This window comes from Papaver somniferum, unplaced genomic scaffold (assembly GCF_003573695.1).
Source record: "Papaver somniferum cultivar HN1 unplaced genomic scaffold, ASM357369v1 unplaced-scaffold_76, whole genome shotgun sequence".
In the NCBI taxonomy this organism is placed as follows: Eukaryota; Viridiplantae; Streptophyta; class Magnoliopsida; order Ranunculales; family Papaveraceae; genus Papaver; species Papaver somniferum.
The window spans coordinates 3,767,354-3,785,371 of NW_020650526.1; the positions used below are offsets into that span (position 1 = coordinate 3,767,354).

The following is an 18,018-nucleotide window of genomic DNA, read 5'->3' on the forward strand; positions in this document are numbered from 1 at the left end:
CATACAACGCAGGTATATAGATAGTGAAGTTTGCAACCTATTAAAAGTTAGTAATCTAAAAGGGAGAATTCAACTCACTCTTTCCTACAGCTTTGAGCAAGAAAGTAAATATCTGCTTGCTAACTTGCTTCTTGCTTTGCGCCCAGGTGAACCAGTAAGAATCACCTATTTTAGGACACGGTATACAACCTCAAGCCTCTCAGTTGCCTGCAAAATAAAATAAATTATCATTAACATGTCTATATTTGGAAGTTAAGTTTGAGAACAGTATCATAAAACACAAAACTCTGAAACATGATTAATTGATGCTGCTAGAGGTGCTAACCTTGAATTGGGCTGAGGACGCAGGAAATGTAAGTCGCAATAAAAGCTAAAGGTGGAAACATAAGCTCTCCCTTTCTAAATGCACCATTCAATTTAACATGATAGGGTGAGCTTTTGGAGTTGCAAAGATCCAGAAACCAAAAAAAAAAGGACATGAAGTTTTCAGGTACATAACAAAAAAATTAAAATCAAATAAAAAAAAAGACAAAAAAGAATCCCTTCCAGTCAAAACCAACCTCCCCGCTAACCGCAATATCAAATCCCTCGATGATTTTGCGTTGAAGATGGGTAAAAAGTTATAAGCCAATACAAACATCCCAAAATCCAGGTCTCTGTGACATCCCTACACATAGCCAAAATGAAATTGCAATGTGAACAAAATCTTTAATGCCAATTACAGAAAATCTAAAGGAAACTAGTAGCAAGCCTAAAACAGAATGAAACAAAACAAAATTGCAGTAAGTATGTAAGCAGACCTGAACCAATAAAGAGAGGGAATAACAATGTTTTAGTAGACTGGATAACACGGGGCAAATCGGCTCTAAACAATAGCAAATGAACAGCCAATGTAAGTAGCTTCACAAGTTGTGCTATTTTTCAATGTTGAAAACCATAGAGCAATGTAAAAGGAAATGAGAGGTATTTACATTGTAGTAACCAACACCTCATTCCAAACCCCTGAAAAGTAAACCAAAATTCTTTAATTCAAATGAGCAAGCAAAATAAGAATCTCCATCCCTAACTTTTCTTGTGATGCTCAAGAAAATGACACCACAAATCCATGAATCAGGGGACAAAAATCAAATTCCGAAAACACTATTAATAAATCAGGGGGGAAAAATTCTGACCTAGATATGCTCTGCAAACAATTTCTCGAGCAGCTTCCCTTCTCTCCATAGCCACATCCCAAATGTCCATACCGATATGCTTCTGCAGCAATATTAAATCAAAAACTTAACAGTGTAGAAGATGAAATCCAGGAACTTATCAGTCAACTGCACCAAAAGCATGAATAATTACAGTTCCTTAGACGTCCATGCTTTGACTTGTTTAAATCTGATAGAAACCCACATTTAGGCCTTTTACATGGTGAAATCTGCATAATACACAGTCAAATCGTTCAGAACTATGAAATGATCATTATCAACCTGTGATAAAACCAAGTAAACTACAAAAAAAAGGTTAACCTAAATAGATTTACGAGAAGATCGAATAAACCCTACATCTTTGTGTTTTAGGTCTTAGCAACTTCCGAATCATTCCCTATTAGATTTTTATTTGGGTATTTTGTTACGAATTGGAACAAACTAAGAACCCTGGACGAATTAAAGAATATCTGAAATTTAAAAAAAAATGTTAACCTATAGAGATTTAAGAGAAATCAAACAAACCCTGGGTCTTGCTTCAATCTTTGCGTTTTAGTTCTTAACAACGCCCAAATATCAGATCCAACACCATGTCTATCATCATTATTTTACGTATTTCAATTTCATCGTTTTTACACTTTGATTTGGATTTTTTTTTTAGAGAGAGGGTTTAGGCGGAGTTAGAGAGGAACAGACCGAGAAAGTGAAAACAAGAGAAAGAGAAGGAGAAAGAAGAAAAGAAACAGAGAGGAAAGGAGTATAAAATATTTTGGACAGTGGAGATGGATTTCTCATACGGATGGTGAAAATTTGTGAACGGTGGAAAATTGGTTTTGGATTCTCATATGAAATGGGAAAAATGTGTTTTCTTTGTGCTTTCTCTTTGTATTTCTGTGCTTTCTATTTGTGCTTCCGGTTTGAATTTCGACTAATTATATAGGTCATGAAGTTATTTCAACTAGTCATACAGGTCATGAAGTAGCTTTAGTATATGATACATCGTCGAAATTGATAAATTTGAAGCTCTGGGAGGTAACTAACTTCAAACTTAATAGGATACATCGTCGAAATCGATAAATATGAAGCTAAGTATTGATTCGAACTTCAAACTCAGTATAACGATGAATAAAATATGAACCACAAAGCTCCAGGAGGGTTCTGACTACAAACTTAGCATGACACATCGTCGAAATCGATAAATATGAAGCTCAGTTCGATTCAGACATCAAATCTGGTATAAACGGCACAGAAACTATGAACCAAGAAGCTCGGAGAGGGTTCTAACTTCAAACTTAGTGTGATACATCATCGAAATCGATAAATATAAAGCTCTGTTTCTATTTGAATCTCAAATGTGGTATAACGACGTTCAAACTAGGAACTAAGAAACTCCAAGAGGGTTCTGACTTCAAACTTAACAGGATACATCATAGAAAATCGATAAATATGAAGCTCGGTGTCTATTCGAACTTCAAATGTAGTATAACGACCTACAAACTATGAACCAAGAAGCTCCGAGATGGTTCAGACTTCAAACTTATCTTGATACATCATCAAAATCGATAAATATGAAGCTCAATATCAATTCGAGCTTCAAACGTGGTATAACGGCATACAAACTAAACTATGAACCAAGAAGCTCCCAGAGGGATCAAACTTCAAACTTATCATGATACATCATCTAAATCGATAAATATGAAGTTCAATGACGATTCAAACTTCAAATGTGGTATAACGGCATACAAGCTATGAACCAAGAAACTCTAGCATGGTTTAGACTTCAATTTAACTTAGAATGATACATCATCGAAATCGATAAATATGAAGCTCAATATTGATTCGAACTTCAAATGTGGTATAACGGCATACTAACTATGAACCAAGAAACTCCAAGAGGGTTCTGACTTCAAACTTAACAGGATACATCATCGAAATCGATAAATATGAAGCTTGGTGTCTATTCGAACTTAAAATGTGGTATAACGACATACAAACCATGAACCAAGAAGCTCCGAGAGGGTTCAGACTTCAAACTTATCATGATACATCATCAAAATCGATAAATATAAAGCTCAATGTCAATTCGAACTTCAAATGTGGTAAAACGACATACAAACTATGAACCAAGAAGCTCCCGGAGGAATCAGACTTCAAAGTTATCATGATATATCATCGAAATCGATAAATATGAAGCTCAATGTCTATTCGAACTTCAAATGTGGTATAACGGCATACAAGCTATGAACCAAGAAACTCTAGCATGGTTCATACTTCAATTTAACTTAGAATGATACATCATCGAAATCGATAAATATGAAGCTCAATGTTGATTCGAACTTCAAATGTAGTATAACGACATACTAACTATGAACCAAGAAAATCCAAGAGAGTTCTGACTTCAAACTTAAAAGGACACATCATCGAAATCGATAAATATGAAGCTCGCTGTCTATTCGAACTTAAAATGTGATATAACGACATACAAACCATGAACCAAGAAACTCCGAAAGGGTTCAGACTTCAAACTTATCATGATACATCATCAAAATCGATAAATATGAAGCTCAATGTCTATTCGAACTTCAAATGTGGTATAACGGCATACAAACTATGAACCAAAAAGCTCTGAGAGGGATCAAACTTCAAACTTATCATGATATATACATCATCGAAATCGATAAATATGAAGCTCAATGTCGATTCGACCTTCAAATGTGGTATAACGACATACTAAATATAAACGAAGAAACTCCAGGAGGGTTCAAACTTCAAACTTAGAATGATACATCATCGAAATTGATAAATATGAAGATCAAGAGTGAACTTAATCGTCCAATATGTATTTTTGACCAAGAACTTGCACACGCAAATCTACACATTCAAATAATTGAAAGAGAGTAAGCAATGAAAGGTGTGAATGGGTGGACTTAGCGTGAATAGAACACGCATTTTCTGACTTGAAGTCAGACGTGCTACCATTGCACCACAGGTTCATAAGTAATACGAACCATGTAACGTTATAAGATTCATATGATTAGCTAGCGAAATTGTCACCTGCGAAAACATTAACTCACTCAAACAAACTCAAGCTAGCACAAAAAGTGAACTGAAAAAATATTTTCATGAAACCTTAGACTATAAATCCATTACATCTTGACAATAAGGTAAACATGACAGAGAGAGAGACTAACCCACTGACAAGGATTCATAGAAATCTGGAGAGCTTTAGACATCAAGGACGACTAACAAATTGTAGCAGCTACGGAAAACAAGTGATATAGAGATGGCAATACGATTACAGAATCAATATCAGCCAAGTCTGTGGATATTCGACCAGTACACCTGATTCAGGAAACAAAAAACAAATATTTAAAAGATCTCTCCAGGATCAATGAAAACAAAGGTTGCAGATCATCTACTATAGTCTAAGCATTAAAATCTTCGTATCCAGAACTATATCCATGGGCCATAATTGACTTTTATCTGATGAATCCGAAACTCATAAATTGATAAGTTTCAATGAATGCACCTCAACTGATGAAGAGAATCCATTCTGACATCAAGCAAGCTTGACATATTTTACAATACAACAAGTAGAAGTGCAGAAACCATACTGACCTCAAGCAAGTTTACAGCCAAACTAGGTCTCATTGCTAAACTTAAGTAAACTAACATATTATATCTTAGTGGGATTGTATTTAAATTAGTTGTATAGAGAAGTTTGATGGGATTGGGTCTGGCAGTAGGGCCAGTCCTACTAGATGGATTTGGGTAAAGGTCTAGGTTGGACTTTAGCCTAGCCAAGGACATAACTCGGTGGTATTCCATCAACTCCAGTAAGGAGGAGTCATGAATGAAAAGATTTATTATTTCTTAGTTTTACTATGAATGAAAAGATTTATTATTTCTTAGTGCACTAGTATAATTATAATGAGCATATTTATTTTTACTATTATATTATATTACATACATAAATTAGATATCTCCACAATATATTGAATATCCAAGTGTATCAAACTATTTTATCAATTAAAAATAATGTTAATCAAGAAATTTTTTAAATGCCTCTAAGGCATTTGATTCTGCCCCGCCACACCAATCGACGCCCCGGTGCGTAGCACCCGTTACACACTAGTGTATAATTAAAAACACATAATCATCATTCATTTTATTTACCTTTCTTCGGAGATGTGATTCACAAAGGGATTCAAGCAAAGTAGAGAATCCCTCTATGAATCAAGACTTATTGCCGCACTTTTTGAATGTCAGCTCATACTGTGGACACCGATAAGAGCTAGCCTTAATGTTAAGAAATTTTCGTAACATCAAAAACAAAACAGAAGCGCATTCGATTTGGCATCACTATATTTAGCTGCACGCTTCAAGAAATATATTAAAGCGGACTCCGTGGATTAGTTTTCAAATTTTAATGTGGTGCAGCAGATTACAGATTGGTAGCGAACTCCTCCTCCTCCTGAGTATATCTAATTTCTGGCAGCTGAGAGTAATATGCATGTTAACTATGTTGGTGATCAAGGTAAAGCTTAGTGTTGTGCCCTAGGGGATGCCCTCGGAACTAAACAACGCAATCGAGTTCAAAATTAAAAAAAAAAAAAAAAAAAAATCTAAATCATACCAGATTTACAAAACAAAAAAGAAAAAGAATAGGAAATTGTTTACGGGCACTGGAACATTTGTGACTGATTCTAAGCACCTCTATGTTGGCTTTTCTTTTGTTCTTCCTTTTTCGGTTCTTCTTTCTTTGGTTCCTCTTTTTTCTTTTCTGGTTCTTTTGCTGGCCCAACTGACACCAATTCTGCATTACAATGTTTCCTCAGTTTGATTACGATATCTACAGGATCAACATCTCCGGTTATTGTCAGTTTCTTCTGTGCTTCTTTCATATCCCATGATATTGAATCAACCCCTGCGAAACCCGAAACCGATTTCATGGCCTTCAGTTTGTACTTCTCATCACTGATATCCAACTTGATTACCATCATTTTCTGTTGTTACACATAAAAAAAAACACAATTAAAATTTGAGTACTGATGATCTTATCGGCATGCGAAGATTATACTTCAGTTAATTAATGAATAAGGAAACAGTTAATACCTTCATTGCGTCCAGTAGTAGTTGATGCAGGGCGACGAAAGGGAGAAACTTATTAGTCGAAAGCTTATTCGAACTACATTATGCAACACGCTTATATAGACTTGCAAAACCTCTTTAAGAAAATACCAAGCAAAATTTGAAATTTGCTATATTTAAGAAAATTAAACTTTTTTCTTGGTGGAAAATTCCTTTTTGGAACACATGCTTTAAATAGGAATATTAGATGAGGGATTTCCCCGGCCGACTGAATATTTAGGTGCTGAGATTCATAGCATGCATATGATGACCGGACGGATTCATAGCACGCATATGATGACCGGACGGGAAGATGATTCACATAGGTATCAGGTATGGTCAATCAACAAATTGGACAAATGTAGCTACCAAATTGAGTTTTGGTCAAAACATACCAAACAAGATAAAAAGCCTGACGATAGATGCTGGAGGACTCGACCATTGCGACCGCAGGAAGTCACTATCAGCCTATAACTTCACCTCCAGTCATAGATGTCAGGCATACTTCTAGGCCGTGAACAGTTACGAAAACATGTTTATATTCTCGTATACTAGTAGCAAGTAAAGACACATAGTACTCAAAAACTCAAACACGTTCATTTAAATAATTAATAAAAAAAACTCAAACACAAAATTTTGATATAATAGGTACACTTGAATCTAAATTGGCATCAGCAATTAAAGCTGCCTGTTTGTACCGATCAAAAATGTTGACAACATTGCTAGCTCTAGATTTGCAAATTTTAGGTCTGCAAAGTGTAGTTACTGCTAGGCCTACTCCGAAGTCAATAAGCTAATTCCCAATGATAACCGTTATTTCTCCAATAAGTATTAGGGCTTTCATTAGCGTAAGGGCGGCAGTAGCAGTAGTGTCTTTTTGGTTCTTCTTTCTTCTTGGCTTCTTCTTTTTTCGGTTCTTTTTTCTTCTCATCTGGTTCTTTTTTCTTCTCTGGTTCTTCTGCTGGACCAACTAGTAGTAATTCTGCATGAGAATGCTTTCTTAATTTGGTTACAATATCAACAGGATCAATATCTCCAGTTATTTTCAGTTTCTTCTGTGCTTCTTTCATATCCCATGATATTGAATCAACCCCTGTGAAACCCGAAACAGATTTCATGGCCTTCAGTTTGAATTTCTCATCACTGATATCCATCTTCACTACCATCATTTTCTGTTATTACAAAAAAAAAGAAAAGAACACAATTAGATTCACATTAAAATTGGATTACTGATCATCTCGTTAACATTAATGAATAAGTAAACAGTTATTTTGCTTAATTAATTACCTTCATTGCTTTCCCAGGTTTTTATTTTATTGATTATGGTCTTGTTGCTCAAGTGCTTTGGTAGTGGTTGATGATGCGAGGAGGAAAAATATCCAAGGAACGTATAGCCCTAAACCCTTAAACTTTAGACAACTATACATTATATAACTCAGCATGTTAGGTTTCTAGCTAGGTTTCCATTTTTGTTTTGTATCCTGTTCCTAAAGTTATGATACTTGGAATCCAAGTCATTTCTTGAAAGCTCTCCCTGTAAACGGGGTAATGCCAGCCCAGCAACCCCCGTTACCCTGACTCGCAACCTCGCATAAAGGCTTCCTTCCCCGAATTCTCGCCAATATTTTTTTCCCATTCCTTGTCCATGAAATGGGTATGATATTCATGACACTGCTCCTCCTTAAACAGAGGAATCTTTCTTTAAAGGTTGGTATGATGTACGGTATTGCGAAGATAGGGAACATGATCATTAGAAGTGACATTGTACATAACTGGACTTTTGTGTTGCTCCTTTACATATAAACGAGCATCTCTTTGATCATGGGTACTCGTTTAGCCAAGGTGTAACAGCCGTAGACCAATGACAACTCAATTCGGCTTAGCAGTTCCTTCTTAGCTTGAGGATCAACACCGTAAGTTACACCATCAATGGAAACAACTTGTCTCCCTCAATACTCACTATCAAGCAACACCTACAATGTCCGGATTATCATACGTTAGCGAAACTCATAAACCTGTTATCGCACTGTTGGATCCCAACTAACCTTAACGAGTAATCTCTTGTGGCCGCAGCTAAAACAGTAACCGGACCCTATATCAAATTGGGCTATATATGTGGAGTATTATTTTGTAGTGGTCCATGCCCAATTGCCATGCTATTCCTAAACAACAATCCGTACATAGGTTCTTCCTGTAATACCAAGTCTTTCTCTATGGTTTACTTTCTCTAGGGTTTAGAATTGCTTTTACTATTCTGAACCCTAAACCCTGAGACTGCATTCATTCGTTTTCCTCTCTCACGTTGCAAGCTCAAGGTCTCAATCTCTTCCAACCCTAACCTTAATTTACTCGTGTCTTTATGATAAATATTTTATTTGATGAATTTGGATTCTCTCTACTCCTTTTCTGTTTTTGTTTGCTATTGGTGATCTCATGGAATATGTGTAATTAGGTAGGTATGGAAGAAGAAGGAATCGAATACAACGATACACAGGTGGCTGCTCTTATTCGTGGTATACTATCAAGAGTTGCAGAGGCAAACATGCATTTGTACGCTTTTACCTCGATCAATCTGTAGTTGGGAAACTTAATCACTGAAAAACATTTTCTATTTGGAATTTGATTTTTTTTTCATGCAGACTAAGTTCATTTCCTTGGGGGTAGTAGGGTGATACAACCAATTATTATGAGTTGGTGGGGAAATTGAATCAGTCGGAGTCCATATATCCTGATGACGTCGCGTCGCTTGTGGTAAGAAGCATAATAAACATTCAGCTTTTTATACCTTTTCTTTTTCTTCTACTTAAATATTTGTTTATGTCTGTACATTTATATTTCATTCTGCAGACGATTTCAAAAGGTTTATCTGGAGCAGTTGCCTGTATTGATATTGTTCTTCATTAAACTCTTATGAAAGCTGTAAGTAAGTTCATGCATGTTGATGTTAGAAAGAAAATGGGATTTTGCCGTTTGCATCCTGTAATTTTCTCACGTGTCTCAGATTTTCGGGATGAGTATGTGGAAATACAATCCAGATGTTATGGATGCGTTGGTGGACCTGATTATTCGCTTGGTACCTAATTTTCAACTTTTGTAATTATTTGTCCTCCCCACCCCATACACTAGTTATTTGGTAGCTTGAAGATTGTACGTTTCGGATTAATATCATAAGATACCAGCGGATGTCTGGACTCGTCTCTGGACATGCTTGTTAACAATTTTAAGCTGCACCAGTCTTTCGTAAACGAGCTGAATAAACCTCGTGGAGTTGTAAAAAAGGAACAAGTGCTTGATCGGGTGCATTCAGCATTGATAAACATCACCAAGCTGATGCCTCTTGCACCCCGGAGATTAAACCCCATACTTGAACAGTGGATGCCTCACATTCCCCTTAAGCGAAGTGAGTATTTTGGTATCTGGTCTAAAGGTTCTTTCTGGTGGACTTTCGTAGTTGGATACATAATATTGATGTATGTATACTAAGGATGCCAGTTGTAAGAAGTGTGAGTTTTCAGTTTTATTGTTTTCATGTACACTGACTGGCTTAACAGTTCTGCTTCTTTTGAATTATTCTGAATCGATACACAGTTGTTATGATTAATCAGAGGATATATTGGTATTTTATTCCATTTTTTTTTTGTAGGTGATGGCAATATATGTGGAGAATATGTTGAGGCTTGAGAGTAGCCCAATTGGAGAATTTCTTGGAAGCACGGTGTTACTCTTAGTGGGTGATAAGGCTTGTAGATTTAGATGTAAGTACGAAGAACCCTATCTCTCTCTCGAACACGCACACACACAAACACACACAGGTATTGGCGTAGTTAAGTAGTTTGTTCTTATACCTTCTTAGGTGGAAATAGAATGGGAAGATATTTTGGCAAATGATCCTAATAAATGCATTTTTTATAGGGAACTAGAAAATATGGACAAAGACGACTTTGATAGGGGGTATGGTAAGCTGCTATACTTTTGCGAATATCCCTCCCACACGGTTCTTGTTTTTTTAGAACTAGAAAAGTCAGATCTATACTTTAGGAAATTTTCCCTTTTACTTGTTAGCAAATTCCTCCTTTGAACGCATGCTTGAAAAGGAATTATTACATGAGGGAGTTCCCCGACCGATTGAGTATTTAGGTACTCTTAGCATGCATATGATGACCGGACGGGAAGAAGATTCACATAGGTATGATCAATCAACAAATGTAGGTACCAAAATTGAGTATTGGTCGAAACATACCAAACAACAAAAAATAAGCCTGGCGATAACTTTCAACTCCATGAACAGTTACGAAAACATGTTTTTATTCTGGTATTCAACTAGCAAGTTACAGAATTTTGATATAATAGGTACTAATAGGTACACTTGAATCTAAATTTGCATCAGCAATAAAATCTGCCAAGTTTGTACCGATCAAAAATGTTAACGACATTGCTAGCTATAGATGAGACTTGTCTAGGCCTGCAAAGTGTAGTCACTGCTACGCCTAGTCCGAAATAATAAACGTAATTACCAATGTAGGAAATACCAATTGGTCCAACAAATAATATATTAGAGAGAGTCTAGTCCAGTTGACCTAGTCAATTGTCTGTTTGGTCCTAGAAATTATGGTTTGGTCCTACGATGACGTCATGGATGATGTAATTGTCATCTTGTAGTGGCAGAAATACGCTTTTAGATTAGGACCATATATATAGTCAAAAAGTAAGAGAGAATAAATCATTCTCAGATTTACTTTTTCTCTCCTTTATTTTCAGATCTAGAATTTCTCTTTTTTTTTTTCTTTTTGATGTTTTGCTTCTGTTTTGATGATGAAGACGGTGAGGATGAAGATTCTGCTGCTATTTATGATGATGATGAACCTTTATCATCTTCACATGCTTGGCTAAGTTTCGGATCTACAAAAGAAGATGAAGATGACGGAGTTCATTTCCGGAATGAACTCTGGTTTGTGATGAAGATTTTGATGTTTTATCGTCTGTTGTTGCTGCTGATGATGGAGAGGATGAAGATGAGTTGCTGCTGATGATGAAGAAGATGAAGATGACAGAGTTCATTTTAGGAATGAACTCTGGTTTGTGATGAAGATTTTGATGTGTTTTCTTGATGGAACGAACTCATCTTCTACTACTGTTGTTGTTGTCAAAGATAGATCTGTTGCTGTTGAAGATTTAATTAGGTTTTCTTGATGTTGCTGCGATTGGAGATGATGATGAAGATGAACTCGTCAAACTCTATAAATCTGCTGCTGCTGTTGAAGATGAAGATTTATGTGTTTTGTTGTTGCTGCTGCTGCTGTTGAAGATGAAGATTTATGTGTTTTGTTGTTGCTGCTGCTGTTTAAGATGAACTTCATTCCTGGAATGAAGTTCATTACTGAAATGAACTTCATTTTTGGAATGAACTCCGCTGCTGATGAACATAATAGTTTATATAGGTTTTTATCAGGAGTTCATTCCAGAAATGAACTCTGGTTTATATAGGTTTTATGAGGGGTTCATTCCAGAAATGAACTCTGGTTTATATAGGTTTTATGAGGGGTTCATTCCAGAAATGAACTCTGGTTTATATAGGTTTTATGAGGAGTTCATTCCAGAAATGAACTCTGGTTTGTTCTTAATAATGAAAATTTTGTAGAATTTTAGTGAAATAATGAAGTTCGTTCATATGTGATTTAATTTGGTTTTTATTAGGTTTTCATTTGTAAGAATGAACTTTGATGGTTCATCAGACAGAATGAACTGCTACAAAAAAATAAGTAAAAATTAACACAAAAGGGTATTTTTGTCTGTTATATATTTTTAAATAATTATGGACCAAATCGTAAAGGACATTTTGCAAAAGGACCAAACAGACATGGACCCACCTAAAAAAGGACCAAACGATATTTTTCCCATTACCAATGATGGCCTTTATTTCTCCAATAAGCATTCGGGCTTTCATTAGCATAAGGGCAGTTGCAGTAGTTTCTTTTTGGTTCTTCTTGGGTTCTTCTTTCTTTATTTCTTCTTTTTTTGGTTCTTCTTTATTTGGTTCTTCTTTCTTCTTTTGTGGTTCTTCTTTTTTTCTTTTCTGGTTCTTCTGCTGGACCAACTAGTAGTAATTCTTTATGAGAATGGTTTCTTAATTTAATTATAATATCTACAGGATCGATATCTCCAATTATTTTCAGTTTCTTCTGTGCTTCTTTCATATCCCATGATATGGAATCAACCCCTGCGAAACCCGAAAGAGATTTCATGGCCTTTAGTTTGTATTTCTCATCACTGATATCCATCTTCACTACCATCATTTTCTGTTATTACAAAAAAAGAAAAGAAAACGATTAGATTCACATTAAAATTGGATTATTGATGATCTCGTTAACATGTGAAGATGATACTTCAATTAATGAATAAGTAAACAGTTATTATCTTGCTTAATTAATTACCTTCATTGTTTTCCCAGGTTTTTTTTTTAATGATTATTATGGTCTTGTTGCACAAGTGCTTGGTTGATGATAAAGGAGGGAATATATCAAAGGAACGTATAGCCCCTAAACCCTTAAACTTTAGACAACTACGTTATATAACTAAGCATGTTAGGTTTCTAGCTAGTTTCATTTTTTTTTCTTTTTCTTCTTTTTCTTTCTGTTCCTAAATTTATCTTGGGTGTTCTTGTGTATACCCCCTCAAAATACTAACAATACCCCTTTTAACCCGCTAAGTTAGTTAGAATACCGTTAATTTGAAAATCCTGGAGTATTGTATTTGTATATTTTGTTATACACGTACCCCGTTCCGACTAAACCACAAAGGAAGAAACTTCCCATGTATATCTATGCGTATAATATCCTACCAAGAGCTTTCTTCCCCAAAAAAAAGTTAGGGCACTATATCAGCCATATTTCTAACTAATAATCATAATATCTAGGGTTATCATTGGAAATCCTTAGGCATGTCCAAACGTCAAGTAGATTTCTGAAAAGAATTTGCTATATCCCTAAGAATCAGGCATTCCTTTTGTTTATTTCTTCTTTAGTTAATGTTCTCTGAGATGATATTTATCTTGCTTTCTCGAGAGGGCTGGAAATATAAATTTAGATCGAGCTTGAAGAGAAGCATCATCTACAATATAAATCCCTACACTTGTTCACAAAATATAAAATTTCAGGTCGATTTATTTCCTGCATGAGTAATAGATGAAGTTAGTTAAAGAGATAAAACACAATTGGGCAAAACTGATCAAAAAAATGAAAAGGTGAGATTTTAATGGTGACAGTTTGACTCATTCCTTGAAAACTCTCATTAACAGGTAACCTTAAAAAGTAATATCTTGCTGCGAAAACCATAAATTAGTTCACCCTGTTGTATGAGGCGCTAGGCGAGGCGAGGTGCCAAGCCGGGCGCCTAGGCGGTCACTTATTCAATTTGCTCTTTTAGACTTGTGTGATAGATCTATCACCACTGAATGTTTAATTGTGTGATAGATCTATAACCACTGAATGTTTACTTGTCGAAAAGAACACAGTTACCATTGAAGTTTCAGAACTATAAGGTAATCAACTATGAAAAAAGAAACAAACAAAAAAAAAATTCGATGTCATGGTTTCTACAAATTCAGTAATTTATATCTACTGCCTCATCTCCAATTCTCAATCCATTATTACCACTAACAGCATGCCCGACCTCGCCCGACCTCATTAACCTCATTGCAATCAAGGCCTCTTGGACCATCTTCTCTTAGAACTACACCGATCGCGTCATTCCCTTGATACTTAATTACAATTTGTTTCCATCTTTTGATCCTTGATTGTCGATGGTGATTGATTTGGCATTAATATTGATATATTTCACTATATATAAAGTTTCCATACGTTGATTGTTCATTGTCCGTTATGATATATCTCACTATTAATGAAGTTTCCATATTTTAACGACTCTGCAGATGAAGCAATATTATTATCCCACTATTATTGAAGTTTCCATATTTCAATCACCCATATGTTGAATATTTCTATGATTGATTGTTTCCATATTTTTATCCTTGATTGTTGCTTATCCCACTATTAATGAAGTTTCCATATTTCAATCACCCATATGTTGAAATATTTCTATGCTTGCTTGTTTCCATATTTTTATCCTTGATTGTTGCTGAAATTGATATTACAGTGAAGATTTAGGGAGATTATTATTCATCAATGAGAATAAATTAACCTTCATAACAATCAGCCATCATATATGGAACGAAAAGTTTAATTTTTATAAGAGAATTGTACTGTTATGGAAAGCTAATATACCAAGAATAATAATTGATAATCATAAAATCTAGCAGAAGTATTATGATGGAGTGGAAAAGTTAGACGGTCGGGCGCTCTGCAGCGACTCGTGCGCATTCGCCGCCTAGGCGAGCGTCCAGGCCGCCTTTTACAACATAGAGTTCACCTTCTCAATAATCGGACCCTATATCAAATTGGGCTATATACGTGGAGTATTATTTTTTAGTGGTCCATGCCCAATTGTCATGCTATTCCTAAACAACAACCCGTACATAGGTTCTGCCTGTAATACCAAGTCTTTTTCTAGGGTTCATTGACAGAACATTCCCGTGGAAATTGAATAGTTGTCACTCTTTTTGATGAGCTTCACAAATATCCCTAACAGACTTTACAAATATTCCTGATGGCATAATTGAAATTTAATTTAAAATCATATTTTCCCTAGTTTTCATTTTTAACCTTTATGTGATATATACTTCAACTTCTGATAAAAACACGAACCACAACATCTCAATCTCCGTCGCCACCACAACAATTTCCGTCGCCACCACAACCAACACCACCAATACCATAACCACTACCACCACCTCTTTAGTCACCGTCTCCATCTTTATAACAGATTCAAGAACTAATTAGATTTGAGATTGATAAGATTTGAAATTCAGAGAGATCTGTGATGCAGAATCAAACCAAACCAAACCAATCCCACCACCACCATCTTCATCGTCACCGAAGCTGCAACTATCACCACCTTCGCCGTCGTCAACTAATTCAGGATTTTGAAGATTAATTTTCAAAATCAGATCTAACGACATTGAGATTTGATTTTAGGATTTTATTTTCTGGTAATACTGAAGATCCTAGAATATATATGTATATATGTAAGATTTTTGATCAAATTAACGGAATATGAAGTTAAGATTGAATTTGGAAAGAAATTTGGAAACCGGAGGTGGTACTTGAAATCACCGGCGGGATGAAGAAGAAAAAGAATGAACCAAGGATTCCCTATCTTCCTCATGAGCTAATTGCGGAGCATATTATCCCAAGACTTTCAGTTCGAGATCTGTTGTATTACACTTGTGTCTCTAAAATTTGGCATAACTCTATCCTTAAAAACGAAAAATTTCCTTCTTCTCACTTCATTCACCCACACAAAAATCACAACTTTATCTTCAATTTACTCAATGTATTAGATGAACCAATTGATAAGCTGCATCATCCATTCAACCATTACTTTTTCTGTTTATTTAGTAAGGGTAATTGTAACGGTTTGCTATGTAATTTCTCAATGGCTGCTGATCATCGTGGTGCATTTGGGGTTTATAACCCTTGCAGGAAACAACTACTAAGCATATACCCTCCCAAGTTTAAACACTATTGTAGTTACATTTGTTACGGTTTCGGGTTTGATTCCTTGACGAATGAATACAGGATTGTATATATGTGTCACTCGCTAGATGATGGCGATAAAAAGGAATTCAAATGTATGGTTTTCACATTAGGTACTAAATTATGGAGAAAGGTTAATCTTAGTACATTCATTCCACCAAGTTCTGTTATAAGAGCGTCGAGTACTAGTTGTAACTTTTGTGCCGCTACTGGAGATCTTTGTTGGAGAGTACTAACGAGTACCACCGAACCTCCTGTTACTAATGGTTATGAGACAGAGATGTTGTTGACGTTAAAATACGAGTATCCAATTCCCTCTATTCTCCCTTCAATTCATTGTCTACAGTAAACAAAATAATTGTCGACAATGTTTATGAAGCTACATGTGATGATTAATTGTTGTTGTTGAGTGTTGACCCAATTTTTATAGATCAACTATGGCTGTTGACCCAATTTTTTATGGGATCAACTATTGCTGTTGATCCGATTTTTTATGGGATCAACTACTGTTTTTGATCCTTTCAACTCCTATTGTTGACAATATTTTTTTTGGATAAATACAATCAAGCTTGTAGTTTAAATCACGCTTGTAGTTTAAATCATGTAATTTTCTTCCAATGTTGAACTTGTGGTGCAATGGTAGCATGACTGAGTCCATGTCAGATGATACGTGTTCGACTCACGCCAAGTTCACTCCATTTACATGGTTCAACTTTCATTGTTGATCCAATTTAGTGGATCAACTACTATTGTTGATCCCCTAAATTGGATCAACTTCTACTGTTGATCCTTTTTTTTGTTGGATCAATTACCTTTATTGATCCCCTGAATTGGATCAACTTCTACTGTTGGTTCTATTTTTATTTGGATCAACTACTGTTGTTGATCCAAAAATATTTGAACCAGTGGTGGCGGCGGCGGACTAGTGGCGGTGGCGGCGGCGACGGACTAGTGGTGGTGGAGGACTGTTGGTGGTGTAATGGTGGTGGTGAAGGAGTGGTGGTGGAATATTAGTGGTGGTGGTGGTTGGTAGGTGGTGGTCGTTGACCGGTGGTGGTGGAATGGTAGTTGAATGTTGCTGGTGGTGGTTGGTAGGTGGTGGTCGTTGAACGGTGGTGGTGTAATGGTAGTTGAATGTTGGTGGTGGTGGTGCTAGTGGTGGTGGTGAAGTGGTAGATGAAGAAATTTGTTCCATTTTGAAGTAAAGAAAAATATTATGTAGGTGAGGGTATTAAGATAATCTAATTTTAAATAGATAAAATTATTAAAAAGTAAAGACATATTTATTGTTATATAAGGATATATTTATTGGATATCAAAAATAGGGACATATAAATAATGTACCCTTACAACATTCTAACCCATGACCGAGACAAAAAGCAGTTCCCTAAGACCATGACTAATAATGACCCGCTGATACCATTGTTTATCCAACTCTAAACAGAATTCTAAGTAATTGATAATACGTAAACCACGTGTATATTACACAAGACCGATTCTTACAAGTAGTTTGAGTTTAATCAGAACTCCAACAGGGAGTTCCTTAACAAGCCCCTAAACCCCTAACCTTCCATTCAATTAAACCCTAGTGTAGTTGCTACATATTAATAACACGCCTTTGATGAGTGTTTGCACTGCTACAGTTTTTACCCATGGCACTTGAAAGAGAGGAGCTGGACCTGAGCAGACAATTCTTGAGGTAATAAATTTTAAAAATAAATTAGAATTTGGATTTTCTTTGTACTACTTTAGTGATCAAAATCTCGAACTCTATAGTAATGATATCCTAGAAATCATATTTTGTCGAGTACCTATTCCATCAGTTTTACGATGCCAACGAGTATGCAAAACATGGAGAAGTCGTATCTATCAGGTATATCTTAAAGTTGGTATGCTTTTCTTGTCTGTTCATTTTGCGTCGTCTTTGCACAACAAGAACACCCGACTCGATTACGTGGATGACAATGATCATCATCAAAATATTTATAATATTGACAGTGACAACTGTTCATTGCCGGATAATGATACCATTGTTGGTTGATGCAATG

The 18,018-nt window shown here is 35.7% G+C and overlaps 2 protein-coding genes and 1 long non-coding RNA gene across 3 annotated transcripts; all 3 read right to left on the reverse strand.

The window, feature by feature from the left end:
• Nucleotides 1–820: 820 nt before the first annotated feature.
• LOC113344307 lies at nt 821–1,898 on the reverse strand. Its single transcript, XR_003357748.1, has 5 exons — nt 1,716–1,898; nt 1,345–1,420; nt 1,173–1,254; nt 972–1,002; nt 821–865 (listed from the first exon to the last, which is right to left on the reverse strand). It is a non-coding gene; the product is annotated as an uncharacterized LOC113344307 (long non-coding RNA).
• A 3,998-nt stretch (nt 1,899–5,896) lies between these two features.
• LOC113344418 (heavy metal-associated isoprenylated plant protein 39-like) lies at nt 5,897–6,311 on the reverse strand. Its single transcript, XM_026588391.1, has 2 exons — nt 6,306–6,311; nt 5,897–6,196 (listed from the first exon to the last, which is right to left on the reverse strand). The coding sequence occupies exons 1-2, from the start codon at nt 6,309–6,311 to the stop codon at nt 5,897–5,899; spliced, it is 306 nt and encodes a 101-aa protein (XP_026444176.1).
• A 794-nt stretch (nt 6,312–7,105) lies between these two features.
• On the reverse strand, nt 7,106–7,613 carry LOC113344419 (heavy metal-associated isoprenylated plant protein 39-like). The gene is made up of 2 exons (XM_026588392.1): nt 7,608–7,613; nt 7,106–7,492 (listed from the first exon to the last, which is right to left on the reverse strand). The coding sequence occupies exons 1-2, from the start codon at nt 7,611–7,613 to the stop codon at nt 7,106–7,108; spliced, it is 393 nt and encodes a 130-aa protein (XP_026444177.1).
• Between the last annotated feature and the right edge of the window lie 10,405 nt (nt 7,614–18,018).